Here is a 15,818-nt window from a genome sequence, read left to right as displayed (position 1 = left end):
CATCCATGCCCGAGGCAGGATTCGAACCTGCGACCGTAGCGGTCACGCGGTTCCAGACTGTAGCGGCTAGAACCGCTCGGCGACTCCAGGCTGGCGACCGCATTTTTCCTCCCTATTCTGCTACACTAATTTAGTAGGCTGGTAACTGTTGTGTCTAGCGTAAGATGTAGAGTTTCTTGCACCATTTCTTACAGGCTAACGGATATGCTTTCCTCACTTCTTTTGGTGTTTTTTCGCAGTTGTCTTTCTCCTGAATGCGTATTCTCACTCAGTAAATGGTACCGTAATACGTTGACGGCCTGATCCACTTGCGACATACTGGTTCACTTCCGGCCTCCGCCTCTTCCTCTGGCAAGACTTGATTTTGCCTGTGGCAGTGGTAACGATCTTTAGTAAAAAATTCTAATTTACTACTACTTTCTATTTTCTGCTATAACAGTTAGGTTTACAGGTCCACATGTGTTTGAGACGAGGGTAATGGCCGCCCTGTTCTTCCGTCGAGAGTGATTAGGTGATGCAGAACCAGTGAATAAGAACACCACACTATTTATGGTGGCTGAGCATTGGCCACTGTTTGTCGAGTGTTGTCACCCTCTTACGTGTCAGTTAATATTCTGAAACTGCTAATGTAGCAATTTTAGGGAATCTTGTGATAATAAATTGCTGTCCACAGATTCTCGTTTGGAAGCATGACAGATGTCATAAAATGTCCAGAAATATTCTTCAGAACCTTCAAGATCCTACAACTTTAGTTCTTAGAACATGCATGGATAAATAGAAAGTAGTAAATATTAGATATTGTCAATAGCCTTTAAGATTTCCTCTTTTCACGAACGTTAAGTAACCACACATGGGAAGGGCCAATGCATTTGGGGAGCATCACTTTTGCGCCAGTCATAACCAACAAAATATAGCTCTAGGCTTACTGAATAACGTCAGAGCACAATATCTTTCCACGATGCCGGTATAGTCCGGTAACTTGCCGTCATGATATTTGTTAGTGCCAATAAAACCTAAGATAGTAAACGCGGGCTCTCTTAAGACATTTTTAGAAACTGAATGTACTGGCGCCCCACTTTTCAGCTAAACTAGTACACGCTGCAAGGATGCCTGCAAGAACAAGACTGGATTTTTGTGCTGTCAGGATGAAGAGCGACAAGCAGCCAGACAGCTCGGCCGACGGCAGCCCCTTGACCTGGCGCTACACGCAGCGGTCGCTGCTCAGAACCAACATCCGCCTGCTGTGGGCGCTGGGCGTGTGGCCGCTGCCCGGCTCCTGGCGGTTTTCGCTCCTCAAGGTGTGGCTGGCAGCGCTGGCCGTCGGCAACGCCATCGAGAACGTGCTGGGCGTCTGGAAGAACTGGGGAGACCTCACCGAGGTTCAAGCCCTGCCCTCTCTATTTCATCACACGTATCGATATTAAATTATGTCTTTATCTGAGGTCATAGTCTATGCTGTAGCTAAGGGTAACAGCGAGAGCAGCAGCAGTCTGGCACAGGCAACTGCACTCTCACTAAATTTGTGTTTATAATGACCAAACTAAGGACATATGGCAGTTGTAATTATTCTACAGCAAATATTATTGCACTTTAATTATAGCCAGAGCACGTTTTAAACATAAATCTGGCATATGTCATTTATATTGACAAAACAGTTTGACTGAGAAACAAGCAAAAAGATACAGAGAAATCAAACATTCTTTCACCGCTTTGGAAGAAGTGCTCAGTTTTGTAATTGCAGCATTATTTTTATAATAAACATTCCAGTAAGTTCAATGCCGTCTCACAGTAATCTATACTGCTTCCATTTGTCTTACACATATTTTTATACACAAGACACTAAGCAGTGTATATCCATTCAGTAGTAATGAACCAAACTTTCATAAAGAAAAAAACACCGCCGATACATACATTTACCTTTATTTAACACACTATGTAAATATATGACACTGCTAATTTGGTAGTAATGCAATATTTCAACTGAAGATTCAATTAAAGGGTACAAAAACAATGGTCACTGTTACCAAAATTACTGAAATATCTACATTTCATCATAAGAAATAAAATGGTGGATTTTCATTTGAACTAATCACCAGATAATATCATTCTGGTGAAGAAGTGATTTTCTCAAATCTAGCTAATAAATATATTGGGCCAAATTGCAATCCGCTAGTCCTGTGCTTTCACAAAAATTAAGAAGCCACACCACTATTGGCTGCGATGATGTGCGGCAAACTGTCACCGACTTTGACGGTCATTTGTTGCTGTGTGTCGCCTGAAGCTGGCAAGAGGTCGTCTTGCCGAAATATCGCGCCTTTTGGACGACGCTACCAGGCTGAATACCCGAGAAATTTTCAAATAATTTTGTTGCATTTGCACCTCACTCAGATACAGATGCATTTGGCGATAGCGTGGAAATCTATAGTGACATCAACTTCACAACTATTACGCACCTGTGGAGGTTACGTACTGACCCACTTAATATCGACTTCATCATGTCGACTATGGAGCAAAAGGCCCCACCATAGACGTCTCTCCAGTCCAAGCTACCCTACCTCCCCCTTTCTGGGTATACTGCCTACTTGTAACATATTTTCAGTTTTCCCTGACGTTCATGACTTTCATGTTGACCTATCTAGCGTGAGCAAGGCACCATTTGCAACAACATCACGTTGACAGTCAGAAGAAGAAAAGGGTCCACAACAGATGTGCTAATATCTTTCAAAAAGAGTGTCAGATGAATAAACAGAAATGTGGTTTCATATAGTATGACATCAGAGAGAGGCAAAAGCAACATGACGTCAATTGTAAAAGCCACCATCTTGTCTGCATCTCGTTACTTTCAAGTGGAAGGCGCGCCACACGACCTATCATACAGATAGGGAATTACACAAGAAAAGCCATTGTGCCTTTCAGCTGAAATCAAATGTCGTATGGCGAGGGCATCACGTCGGGTAGGTCGGTCGCCTGCTGCAAGTTATGCTTATCTTAATTCGTTCTCCAGTTACAGCTGAGTAATCTTATTGACATCTCATTGAAACATGATATCGTAACACAGGTCAAAAGCATTGAAATTGTCCTTGTATCAGAAATGTGGAGTACGCATGTAATTGCAAAAGGTTTCAAACAACATAGCCCATACCGACCACCCATTAACTAAAGTGTGTTTGTGAAACTTGAGAAATCGAAAGTTGGATGATCGAAACGTGTACGAATGAAGCAACATCCACTCCTATTCTGGCATTGCTTAGTGGGAGCCACATCTCTAAGGTAAATCAGTAATGAAAATTTTGACCACATTCACAAAATGCGAATACTGCATCTTACTCAGGCTGATCAAAACCGTTAGGTTTAGTTGCAGAATTGGCGAAACACAAGCAGGTCGAAAACAGTGCAAGGCTCCTGTCTTTAGTAATTAACGTGTTCTCTAGTTTATTTTACAGCAATCGCAATATCGGATTCAAGTGTGGGACTTTAGATAGATATCACGGTTTGTTACGCAAATGACCTGACCATGTACCTAATATAAATACGTGTGCCTTACATGTTGCTGACATTGAAGTTATTTAATTACAGAACGAAAGATGTCACTTTCAATAAATAACGGTACAATTCCAATTACTTTTGGTTTACTTTTACTTTTGCACATAATACACTTCCCTAACAACGGGTACGCTCTTTCACCTCTCATTGATCACTAATATTTGTTTCACATTAACAATGAAGTAACCATTGCTGCGTTGCAATTCCACGTTAATTAAATAAGCAATCACTGATCACGGAATACCTTTCATTTACTTTGTGCAATTAGTATGTTTCTCCACGACAACGATTTTTAAACGCGACACCTTATCAAACGTAACTCTTTTAATTAATTCCGCGTGTATTTACGCGAAATAGCTGAAATACTTTTCTCCGCCAAACGAGTGTAACACTTTTTAACTATTACTTTCACTTTATACTATATTCTGCACGTTATTCATCATCGAAGTGGCAGCGGGTGACCTTTCCCTACAAAAGCTCAACACAGACTCCCTCCCCACGCCAAAATGCAGTGTTGCCAACACGTGATTATTTTTTCCGTCAAAGCAATACCCAAAAATCCGTCATAATGAAATATCTCCATATTTTCTTGCAAAACTGAAGAAAAAAATAAAACTGATTTTAAAACATTACCTTAATTACCTTGTTTACGCATCGAGAAAAGATTAAAACTCCGCTAAAATCCGTACAAATCTGATCTATCCTTATTTTCTTGCAAATAAAAAGACAAAATTAAAATTTATATTAAACATTATGCGCATACCTAGTTCAAGAGACGGACAAACATTTAAAAATCCTCCGAACTCGGCCAAAACATAAAATATATATTATTATATAACTACATCACATTTTAGTGGGACAGTAACAAGCAAAGTTAAATACGTTCCATTAAATTTCGGGCGTGCAGTCGCACACAGTCAGCTTCTACTTCTAATATTTCGGCTGTATAGCGTCCAGTCATCTTCAGAATGAGCCGACAGACAGATGAATGGACAGTATACAGCCAAAATATTAGAAGGAGAAGCCGACATTATGCTCAGCACGCCCAGAATTTAAGGTAGAAGTCATTGCGCCACGAAAACGTGAAGATGGACAAATTTAGAGATATTTACTCACCTATGTCGATTAAAATAATAACAGTTCATCCACATCGTCCTCTGCCTCTTCTTCATTTGACGTTCTGGATTGTTGGCCTCCTCGGTACGCAGCTATTGTGCCAATTTGCTTCAAAGCATGCTCTGACGTAATTATGACAACATTTGTTCACACGCCTAATTTCGGTCCTCACAGTGAGAATCGCGTTTAGCATATTGGTTTTAAGTCTATTCCTGAGGGAGGTTTTCACATTGTTGAGCATGCTAAATGCTCTTTCGACCTCAGTATTTGAGCAAGATAACACGAAAAGCACCACTGTAAAATCCGAGAGCTCCTGAAATGGATTTTGGGAACTAGCCTCTCTATATGATGCGATCTCTTGCCAAAGTTCTACTGTATTGTCGACATTTTTCCATTTAACAGTAGTTAATTTTGAGCACTGAATGTCAATTTTTGTTATTTCTGTGTCAGGTAATTCAAATTCCTGAGCTAGCGGGATTATACTTTCTTTCACCACCCTAAAACATTGTTCTGGAACAATTAGGCACAGTTTTTGCAAAACTTTGACATCATTCAAGAGTCGCCTCTGGAGCTCCTCTGCTAAGCAAAGCAGAAAATTTTCGCACCTACTGCGAAAAACTGTTTCGCTTTCTGCGTTAATTTTGCTTTCTTTTATCATATTTACCAACGAAACCTCTACTTCATGGCCAACATAAATATTAGGGGATTTTTATTTTCTAATGTCTACAGTTAGCAAATCCCTTTCATAACCGAGCACAACAATCTGCCTCGTAAATCCCACAATAAGATGAACTAGGTCTTGTAGTAGCTTTGAACGGTCTGCTGTTCTTGATTGGAATGATTTATTGACCTGTTGACCTTCTTCCAGATTTGATCTAAGAAACAGAAGATAAAGTTTATTCACGACATCCGAGTACATGCTATATAATAATTCAGCCGTGTAGCACATACTCTGATGTTTGGATATTTCAAAATGTGCCTGTAGTTCAAACCACTGACTTAAAATGCGATTAACAGCAACTTCGATCGATAGCCACCTTATGTGTGATTTATGTATAATTTTAAGGCGTTCGACTTCATCATTTATTGCTTTAAACCCCCTATACATAGCCTGTCGAGATGAATATTTAGAAAGCCAAGAGCAAGTTTCACAAGAACTGAAGATTCCTTGGTAGCATTTAGGCAGCAGTGGACACTGCTAATGAAATGAATGGCAAACACAGGGGATCAGTTCAAGATGAGGGACCTCTCATTTCAGTTTATGGTAAACCCCAGGGTTAAAACCACCATCACTGAAGCATTATCCGTACCAAGTCCTCTCATTTGTTTAATGTCTAGACCACTATCTGAAAGTAATGACTTTACTGCAATAACAATGCATCCAGCGTTCGCCTGTTCTAGTTCAGCAGGTGGAAATATATTTGCTTTGTTGTTTTGAAAAATATGCAACGCACACTGTCAAGAATTTGGTGAGGAGAGATGGTAGTTTAAAATTCTTGGTCGTCAGTTTTTGCGCCAATCTCCTGCATTAAATTCAGAAACTCTCCACAATCTCTCATAAAGAGAAGACATGTGACACTGTTGATGGTAATTCGTCCGTCGGATGGGATTGTTAAGCTAGGCGGCCGCCCTTGGTGCTTTTTAAGAGAATTACGCTATGTGCCAGCACCGTTTCAACCTCTCCCTCCTCATCCGTAAAGACACAAACACGACACCACACAGTACCAGCACTCCACACAATCATCCCCTATGTACAAAAACACTCTCAACACTTCTTAACAGGCCAAAGGGAAGCAATGACGAACCACGTCCACTCAGACGCTTCCCTGGATGGCGTTTCAGGATATCTGCTTCTGCTCCCTATACACATTTCATGAGCATGGGACTCTTACTTACTACTGTATCTTTGCTTACAAGAGAAATTAGAGCCATTTGCCATTGCATTATGTTTGCTTTGCTGAGTTTGACAGTCATCAGAAATGTTTGATACTGTTAGCTAAAAAACAGCCATGTACTTTGCTCGATAGGAAGGAAATCTAAGGAGTTAATTTCAGTTCAGTTTTCGGCTACAATACATATATTTAATTTGAATGAACAAATCAGAACCTCGTGACGACTGGGTGTTGTGTGATGTCCTTATGTTATTTAGGTTTAAGTAGTTCTAAGTTCTAGGGGACTGATGACCATATATGTTAAGCCCCATAGTGCTCAGAGCCATTTTTTGAACAAATCAGAAAAACAGCCTGTTTTTACGACACACTGAATGAAACGTAGAGTTTTAGTACAATACGTCTATTGTACTGGTTTGTAGGTTCACAAAGATTTGTATTAGTAATAGTTTTATCAAAGAAAATATTGTTTTTCTTTTTTTTATCATTAAATGAAACCAGAAAAACCCGTCGAAAAAGGCCCAGTTTTAATAATATCCGTAAAAAAATCCGTCAACCGTCAAAACTAAATTTTCCCCGTCACACAACATGAATGCCCCCTAGCGCTGGAGCGTTGTTGTCATTGTACAGTGACCCAATGCTTCCTTATATAAAAGGCACGCTAGGCTCCGAAACTTCCAGAAGCTAACGATCAAGTAAGGATTATCTGTATTCCTTAGAACTGTCATTTCCACTGTGACAGCGCAGTCCGGAACCGTGCGACCGCTACGATCGCAGGTTCGAACCCTGCCTCGGGCATGGATGTGTGTGATGTCCTTAGGTTAGTTAGGTTTAAGTAGTTCTAAGTTCTAGGGGACTTATGACCACAGCAGTTGAGTCCCATAGTGCTCAGAGCCGTTTTCCACTGTGACACTCTGTTAACAAATGAAGCTAATTTCTGTGTAAACGGAAAAATAAACAAACAAAACTGGAGATACTGGTCAGATGTCAACCCTGACTGGATGGATCCATTGCAGCTATCTGCGCAGTGAAGGTTATGCTTGTTGTAAGATATGGGGTTTTCATTCAGCAGAACGTTACTTGCATTTGGTACACAGAGATGTGCTGCCATTGATGCTGTGTGAAGATGTGACATTTCCAACTTTCTTTCAGGACGGTGGTGCCCTGTGTCATAATGAGGTAACATACGGGCATACCTGGATATCCGGTTTCCCCATAGCCAGATTTTAACCTACGCGACACAGTACTCGTTAAAACCTGTGCTATGGTAAGTGAGCGGGATTCACCTTATGAGAAAGGATTTTCACATAGATGTCGTCCATGTGTACCTGAATGGTGGCAAATCAGACTTACATCCACCATGTAATAACAATGACCCGTCTAGTAATTTCGAAATGCAATCACACATCAGGATGGATCGAAAGCAAATCAGAAGTTGGTGTGTAGGTGTGTAGATCATATGAGAGCCGACATGCGAGAACTGTCGCACAATTAGTTGAACAGCTCACATCCAAGTTTCTGATAATAATGTACAGAAACACGGAAAAGAAAATTGAGGATTTGTTAGATGACGCTCCGTTTGGCTTTAGGAAAGGTAAACGCACCAGAGAGTCAGTTCTGACGTTGCGTTTGATAATGGAAGGAACTCTGAAGAAAAATCAGGACATGCTCATAGGATTTGTCGACCTGGAGAAAGCGTTCAGCATTATCAAAGGGTGCACGATGTTCGAAATTCTGAGGAATTATAGCGGTAAGCTGAAGGGAGAGAAGGGCAATATGCAACGTGTACAACAGACAAGAGGGAATAATAAGAGCGAAATACCATGAAGGAATTGCTCGCTTTAAAAGGGATGTAAAACAGGGTGTAGTCTTTCACCCTTGATGTTCAATTTATACATCGAAGAAGCACTGAGGTAAATAAAACAAAGTTTCAGGAGTGAAATTAAAATTCAGGGCGAGAGCATATCAGTGATAAAATCTGCTGGTGATATTGCTATCCTAAGTTAAAGTGAAGAAGAATTACAGGATTTGCTAAATGGATTGGATGGTCTAATGAGTGGAGAACATGGTTTGAGAGTAGATCGAAGAAAGACGAAAGTTATGGGAAGTAGTAAGAAATGAGAACAGCGACAAACTTAACATCAGGTTCGGTGGTCACGAAGCAGCTGAAGTTAGGGAGTTCTGCTACCTAGGCACAAAATAACCTGTGACGGACGAAGCAAGGAGGACATAAATAACGGAATAACACCGGCAGGAACGCCAAGACAAGTCTGCTAGTATCAAACACGTATCTTAATTTGTGGATGAAATTTCTGAGACTGAACGTTTGGAGCACAGCATTGTATGGTAGTGGAACATGGACTGTGGGAAAACTGGATCAGAAGACAATCGACGCATTTGAGATCTGGTGCTACAGAATAATGTTGAAAGTTAGATGGACTCATAAGGCAAGAAATGAGGTGGTCCTCTGCAGAATCGGCGAAGAAAGGAATATATTGAAACACTGACAAGCAGAAGGGACATGGTGATAATATTTAACTTCCATGGTATTAGAGGGAGGTGTAGAGGGCTCGACTGTAGAGGAAGACAAGTACTGGAATAGATCCAACAAATAATTTACTTTGGATGAAAGTGCTACTCTGAGGTGAAAAGGTTGGCAGAGGGGAAGGATTCGTGGCGAGCATCAAACCAGTCAAAGACTGACGACAGAAAAAAATTTACTAAATGGTCCAGAAACACTTTGGTGCTGTAAGGTGCACTGCAGGTGTCAATGGTTGTGCCGTTATTTCTTTGTAAGTTCTCCTTGCAAAGGAAAAATAGTTGCGTGTCAGATGCATTGGTAAGGTGCGTAAGTAGCGAGGTAGTGGGTTTAGGGTCTGAAGAGGAGAGGTATCGTTCGATAGCGGCAAGACTATGGACATGAGGGATATTGGGGGTACGGGGAGGTGGCGTCAACGATGGTGATTAGGGATCCAGCAGATAAGGGACTGGCGATGGCAGAGAGTCGGTGACGGAAGGGACTACGTTTCGGGCAATTGGTTGGTGGAGTTGCTCAACAGGAGCGGGTATTCTTTCAGTGGGAGTGCAACAGCTGACTACAATAAGGGATCAGGACTGATGGATTTGATACAATACAGCCTTGCAACATTAATCCTCATAACATTAAAATACCAGAACTAACAAAACCATCATGCCTGACAACGATGGACATACCCTCATTTAGCGAGAGATAGGAAGACGTAATGAATCCAGTAATATTGTCGGGCGTGACTGTTTTGTTGTTCCATGTGTAACAGTGTGTGTAGACAAATGTTGCTTGGACGTACTGACCTACAAAGCTTTGAACATGGTACACTCATCGGCCAACGTAATTGTGACACTGTACTCCATCCCCACATGCTACTTTTCTGGACTGAACTCGGCCCTGACTTCATGTGGTGTGCGGTAGGAACGACTGCCGTCCTCTCCAGCCTTTCTGACAGACGGGGTGTCGTAAATACTTTTTACTTTTCTGTCAGTAAATTTCGGTTACAAGCAAATTTACGAACCATTTGACATATCGCAAAGGTAGATCCGATTAACATTCAAAAAGACGATGAAATTAATCGTCACTGAAACCGTATCAAGTTAATTTTCACCGGCACTCAGGGGACTGTTGTCACGTCGGAGCGCAGCGGTTTTCCGACCACAATGTGGCGAACACTCTCAAAGCCTATTCATGGCGTTATTTTGAATTCCAGACCACGGGTTCTTCTTGTCGGAGGGTCGCCAGTCTGTCCATCCACTTTTCGCGAGTGGCCGCTATTCCAGGCAACCGAATTTCAGAACCGTGAGACCAGACCTTGCAGGGCAGAAATAAAATTAACCTTCACTCTGGTTAGGTTGGCGGCGGGCTCCTCTTTCTCCTGCTGGACCATTCTGTTGCGATACTGTCGGTAACAATGATGGGAGAGGAAATGGAAATTTGTGGTGAGGTTTTATGGAACCAAACTGCTGAGGTCACCGGTCATAAAGCTTACGCACTACTTAATCTAACTTACACTAAGGACAACACACACACCCATGCCCGAAGGACGACTCAAACCTCCGACGGGGGGAGTTTTGCCGACCATGATAAGGCGCCTCAGACCGTGCGGCTACCCAGCGTGGTGACGTGAGAGGGACTCTCGTCCTTAGCTGCTTCCAGTAGTTAGTTGGAGCAGTTCGTGGAATTTAGTAGCACAGAAACTACCAGCATTTGTATGTGTATGTCATTGTCTACTGTTACTATTAAACCGTCATAAATTGAACGCTATTCCGTAGGTACGAGAAAGCTAGCCATGGTTGCTCGATAGTACTATGTACTATGTACTGCAAGATTTCTAACGTATCTGTCCGACTTCTGTCCGCCCCGTAGCTGAATGGTCAGCATGACGGACTGATGTCCTAAGGGGCCCGGGTTCGATTCCCGGCTGGGTCGGGGAGTTTCTCCTTCCAGGACTGGATGTTGTGTTGTCTTCATCATCATTTCATCCCCATCCGGAGCGCAGGTCACTCAGTGTGGCGTCGAACGTAATAAGACCTGCACCAAGGCGGCCGGACCTGCCCCGTAAGGGGCCTCCCGGCCAATAACGTCAAACGCTCACTTCCTTTTTTTGTCCGACTTCTGGTCTGTAGAATTCCCCTGTTGTCTCCCAACCCCCTTCACTTAATATTCAGGAAAACACTGCTAGAAGAGATGAGGTCGGATGCTGGCCGTGGTCAAGACAGCAGAAGAACCGCAGTTAAGATTAAATGTCAGCGTTAATTGGGAATCGGAAGTCAAGCAGCGACTTTAATTTTTGTATTTTAAAATACGGGTGGTGGAAGTCTCAGCATCTTAAATTGTTATGGACGACGATGCGCGACCGCATCGAATAGCGCAAGTGGAGTAGCGCCTGCAACGAAAAGATATTCAGTGAAGGATCATGCCTGCCGTTCCCCCTTGCTAATTTGCACTGATCGTATATGAGATGCTCTGGGGAGATGAATCTGAGCATGTCCACATGCACAGACGACCATCTAGCAGGTGTCAACCGCAATGACGGAGGACAGGACCGCCCTACCTTAACAATTACTTAAGGACCTTTCGGCTACTTTAAGAGCACGTTGTAGAGCAAGCATTGCCGTTTCTGGGGACCACACACCCTATTAGGAATCATTTCTGCCATTTGTAATGTCCAGGGAACCATCGTACATTTCGATGATTTCAGTGTAACTATTACCTTTCAATAAAAGTGTTCTTTAAAGTGAACTAAGCGGTCTCGACCGCAAGGAACATTTACTTTTTGTGATTACCGGTTTCGATCCACTGAGCAGTCGATGTTCGTAGAGTTCGTAACACCTGCTCCGATCACCACCAACGCCTACCAACATGGTATGACATTTGAAGATGTCCCGGGTTGGATTCCCGGCGGGGTCGGGGATTTTCTCTGCCTCGTGATGACTGAGTGTTGTGTGATGTCCTTAGGTTAGTTAGGTTTAAATAGTTCTAAGTTCTAGGGGACTGATGACCATAGCTGTTAAGTCCCATAGTGCTCAGAGCCATTTGAACCATTTGAACATTTGAAGATGGTCAGTAACTCACCTAAACCGGTAAACCCTAAAATAAATGTTTCTTGCGGTCGGGATTACTTACGTTCATTTTAAGCTACTAAGAAAAACTGCTGTGCTCCACGAGAATGGTTATCATAAATTACTCATTTTTGATCTCCTCATTGCGAAATTCTTTCAGTTATCTTTCACGGCCTTGGGAGAGCCAGTCATGACAAAACTACCATCTGGTGAGCAAGATGTATAAGACAGGCGAAATACCCTCAGACTTCAAGAAGAATATGATAATTCCAATCCCAAAGAAAGCAGATGGTGACAGATGTGAAAATTACCGAACTATCAGTTTAATAAGTCACAGCTGCAAAATACTAACGCGAATTCTTTACAGACGAATGGAAAAACAGGTAGCAGCCGACCTCGCGGAAGATCAGTTTGGCTTCCGTAGAAATGTTGGAACACGTAAGGCAATACCGAACCTACGACTTATCTTAGAAAATAGAGTAAGGAAAGGCAAACTTCCGTTTCTATCATTTGTAGACTTAGAGAAAGCTTTTGACAATGTTGACTGGAATACTGTCTTTCAAATTATGAAGTAGGCAGGGGTAAAATACAGGGAGCGAAAGGCTATTTACAATTTGTACAGAAACCAGATGGCAGTTAGAAGAGTCGACGGGGACGAAAGGGAAGCAGTGGTTGGGAAGGGAGTGAGATAGGGTTGTAGCCTTTCACCGATGTTATTCAATCTGTATATTGAGCAAGCAGTGAAGGAAACAAAAGAAAAATTCGGAGTAGGTATTAAAATCTATGGAGAAGAAATAAAAACTTTGAGGTTCGCCGATGACATTGTAATTCTGTCAGAGACAGCAAAGGACTTGGAAGAGCAGTTGAACGGAATGGACAGTGTCTTGACGGGAGGATATAAGATGAATATCAACAAAAGCAAAACGAGGAGAATGGAATGCAGTTGAATTAAGTCGGTTGACGCTGAGGGAATTAGGAAATGCGACACTTAAAGTACTAAAGGAGTTTTGCTATTTGGAGAGTAAAATAACTGATGATGATCGAAGTAGAGAGGATATAAAATGCAGACTGGCAAGGGCAAGGAAAGCGTTTCTGAAGAAGAGAAATTTGTTAACATCGAGTATAGATTTAAGTGTCAGGAAGTCGTTTCTGAAAGTATTTGTGTGGAGTGTAGCCATGTATGGAAGTGAAACATGGACGATAAGTAGTTTGGACAAGAAGAGAATGGAAGCTTTCGAAATGTGGTGCTACAGAAGAATGCTGAAGTTAGATTGGTGGATCACATAACCAATGAGGAGGTATTGAATAGAATCGGGGAGAAGAGGAGTTTGTGGCACAACTTGACAAAAAGAAGGACCGGTTGGTAGGACATGTTCTGAGGGATCAAGGGATCACAAATTTAGCTTTGGAGAGCAGCGTGGAGGGCTAAAAATCGTAGAGGGAGACGAAGAGATGAATACACTAAGCAGATTCGGAAGGATGTAGGTTGCAGTAAGTAATGGGAGATGAAGTTTGGACAGGATAGAGTAGCGTGGAGAGCTGCATCAAACCAGTCTCAGTACTAAAAAGACCACACAACAACAACAACATATTTTGTACTGTATTTGTAACAGTTCTATGTGTGTATATTCCTAGATTCATTGAGCTACATTATTGGCAGTCATGAATCATGCTAAAGTTACTTTCGTCCATAAATAGACGAATCATGACAATTGTATTATTACTGACGAGCAAAAAAATGAAGCATTTTAAATGTAGCAACTGCATAACTTTTTGTGTTACAAGGTCACCTACTCGCTGCTGAACGCGTTCACGATAGGCGCCGGCGTGGCCAAGGCGTGCCACCTGATGCTGCACGAGGAGCGTTACTGTCTGCTGGTGCGGCGCGTGGACCGGCTGGCGCTCTCGCAGGGCGGCTACTGCGACGCCGACGCCGGCATGCTGGCGGTGGCGGTCGGCTGCCGCAGTACGGCGCGCCGAGTCACGCTGGCCGCCTTCGCCTATCTCACGGTGCTCTGTCTCATCTGGATGTTCATGCCGCTGGTGGCGCACCCCGGCGAGCGCCAGCTGCCGTTCAACCACATCCCCTGGGAGCCGCAGAGCATGCCGCTCTTCTACGAGCTCTCGTACGCCGTCCAGAGCGCGTCGTCCGTAATATACGTCTTCATCAGTTTCGCCTTCGACTGTTTCTTTGCTGTCGTAATGATACTCGTCACCGAGCAGCTTATGGTCTTAAACTTGCGCATCAAGCAGCTGTACGCTCCTACCACTGGAGATGGACCAATCCAGAAAGAAAAGCAGCTTCCAGACAAAACAATAACAGACAGGCATGAAGTAAGGTACAAGCAACTCTGCCTTTGTATTGATACTCATGAAGATATTATCAGGTATGTATGAGCGTAGCTTCTCCTTAGTATAATTAAATTTCTTTGTGTATGGGCTTGGCAAGGTGAACAATGTTCCCACTGTCTAGTTCCTTTAGGTAATACTTCTGCGCTGAAAGGTTGTGGTCGATATATGCTCTGTGTCCACTCTTCGTCTTTATGATGACATGAACTCTGCTGGGGACATTTCAATGACATTCCGATGACCGTAGATAAATGGCAGCCCTTTCTTCCAGAGAGCCAGAAGCAGAGGAACATACACTACTGGCCATTAAAATTGCTACACCAGGAATAAATGTAGATAATAAAGGGGTATTCATTGGACAAATATATTATACTAGAACTGACATGTGATTACATTTTCACGCAATTGGGGTTCATAGATCCTGAGAAATCAGTACCTAGAACAACCACCTCTGCCCGGAATAACGGCCTTAATACGCCTGGACATTGAGTTAAACAGAGCTTGGATGGCGTGTACAGGTACAGCTGCCCATGCAGCTTCAACACGATACCACAGTTCAGCAAGAGTAGTGACTGGCGTATTGTGACGAGTCAGTTGCTCGTCCAACATTGACCAGTCGTTTTCAATTGTTGAGAGATCTGGAGAATGTGCTGGCCAGGGCAGCAGTCGAACATTTTCTGTATCCAGAAAGGCCCGTACAGGACCTGCAACGTGCGGTCGTGCGTTATCCTGCTGAAATGTAAGGTTTCGCAGGGATCGAATGAAGGGTAGAGCCACGGAGCGTAACTCATCTGAAATGTAATGTCCACTGTTCAAAGTGCCGTCAATGCGAACAAGAGGTGACCGAGACGTGTAACCAATGGCATCCCATACCATCACGCCGGGTGATACGCCAGTATGGCGATCACGAATACACGCTTCCAATGTGGGTTCACCGCGATGTCGCCAAACACGGATGCGACCATCAAGATGCTGCAAACAGACCTGGATTCATCCGATAAAAATGACGTTTTGCCATTCGTGCACCCAGGTTCTTCGTTAAGTAGACAATCGCAGGCGGTCCTGTCTGTGATGCAGCGTCAAGGGTAACCGCAGCCATGGTCTCCGAGCTGATAGTCCATGCTGCTGCAAACGTCGTCGAACTGTTCGTGCAGATGGTTGTTGTCTTGCAAACGTCCCCATCTGTTGACCCAGGGATCGAGACGTGGCTCTACAATCCGTTACAGCCATGTGGATAAGATGCCTGTCATCTCGACTGCTAGTAATACGAGGCCGTTGGGATCCAGCACGGCGTTCCGTATTACCCTCCTGAACCCACCGATTCCATAT

At 43.1% G+C, this 15,818-nt stretch overlaps 1 protein-coding gene across 1 annotated transcript; it reads left to right on the top strand.

The window, feature by feature from the left end:
- The first annotated feature begins 1,106 nt into the window (after window positions 1-1,106).
- LOC126456206 (uncharacterized) lies at window positions 1,107-14,537 on the top strand. The gene is made up of 2 exons (XM_050091959.1): window positions 1,107-1,379; window positions 13,926-14,537. Exons 1-2 carry the CDS (start codon window positions 1,107-1,109, stop codon window positions 14,535-14,537), a joined length of 885 nt encoding a protein of 294 aa, XP_049947916.1.
- Window positions 14,538-15,818: the final 1,281 nt, after the last annotated feature.

The sequence above is a fragment of the Schistocerca serialis genome, chromosome 2, assembly GCF_023864345.2.
Source record: "Schistocerca serialis cubense isolate TAMUIC-IGC-003099 chromosome 2, iqSchSeri2.2, whole genome shotgun sequence".
In the NCBI taxonomy this organism is placed as follows: domain Eukaryota; kingdom Metazoa; phylum Arthropoda; class Insecta; order Orthoptera; family Acrididae; genus Schistocerca; species Schistocerca serialis.
This window is presented reverse-complemented; position numbering and strand designations above follow the sequence as displayed.

Excerpts from the sequence above, each read along its gene's own strand:
- LOC126456206 (XM_050091959.1), top strand. The coding sequence starts at position 1,107 with ATGCCTGCAAGAACAAGACTGGATTTTTGTGCTGTCAGGATGAAGAGC. Across the intron at positions 1,380-13,925 it reads ACTGGGGAGACCTCACCGAG|GTCACCTACTCGCTGCTGAA; the intron begins GTTCAAGCCCTG and ends TTGTGTTACAAG.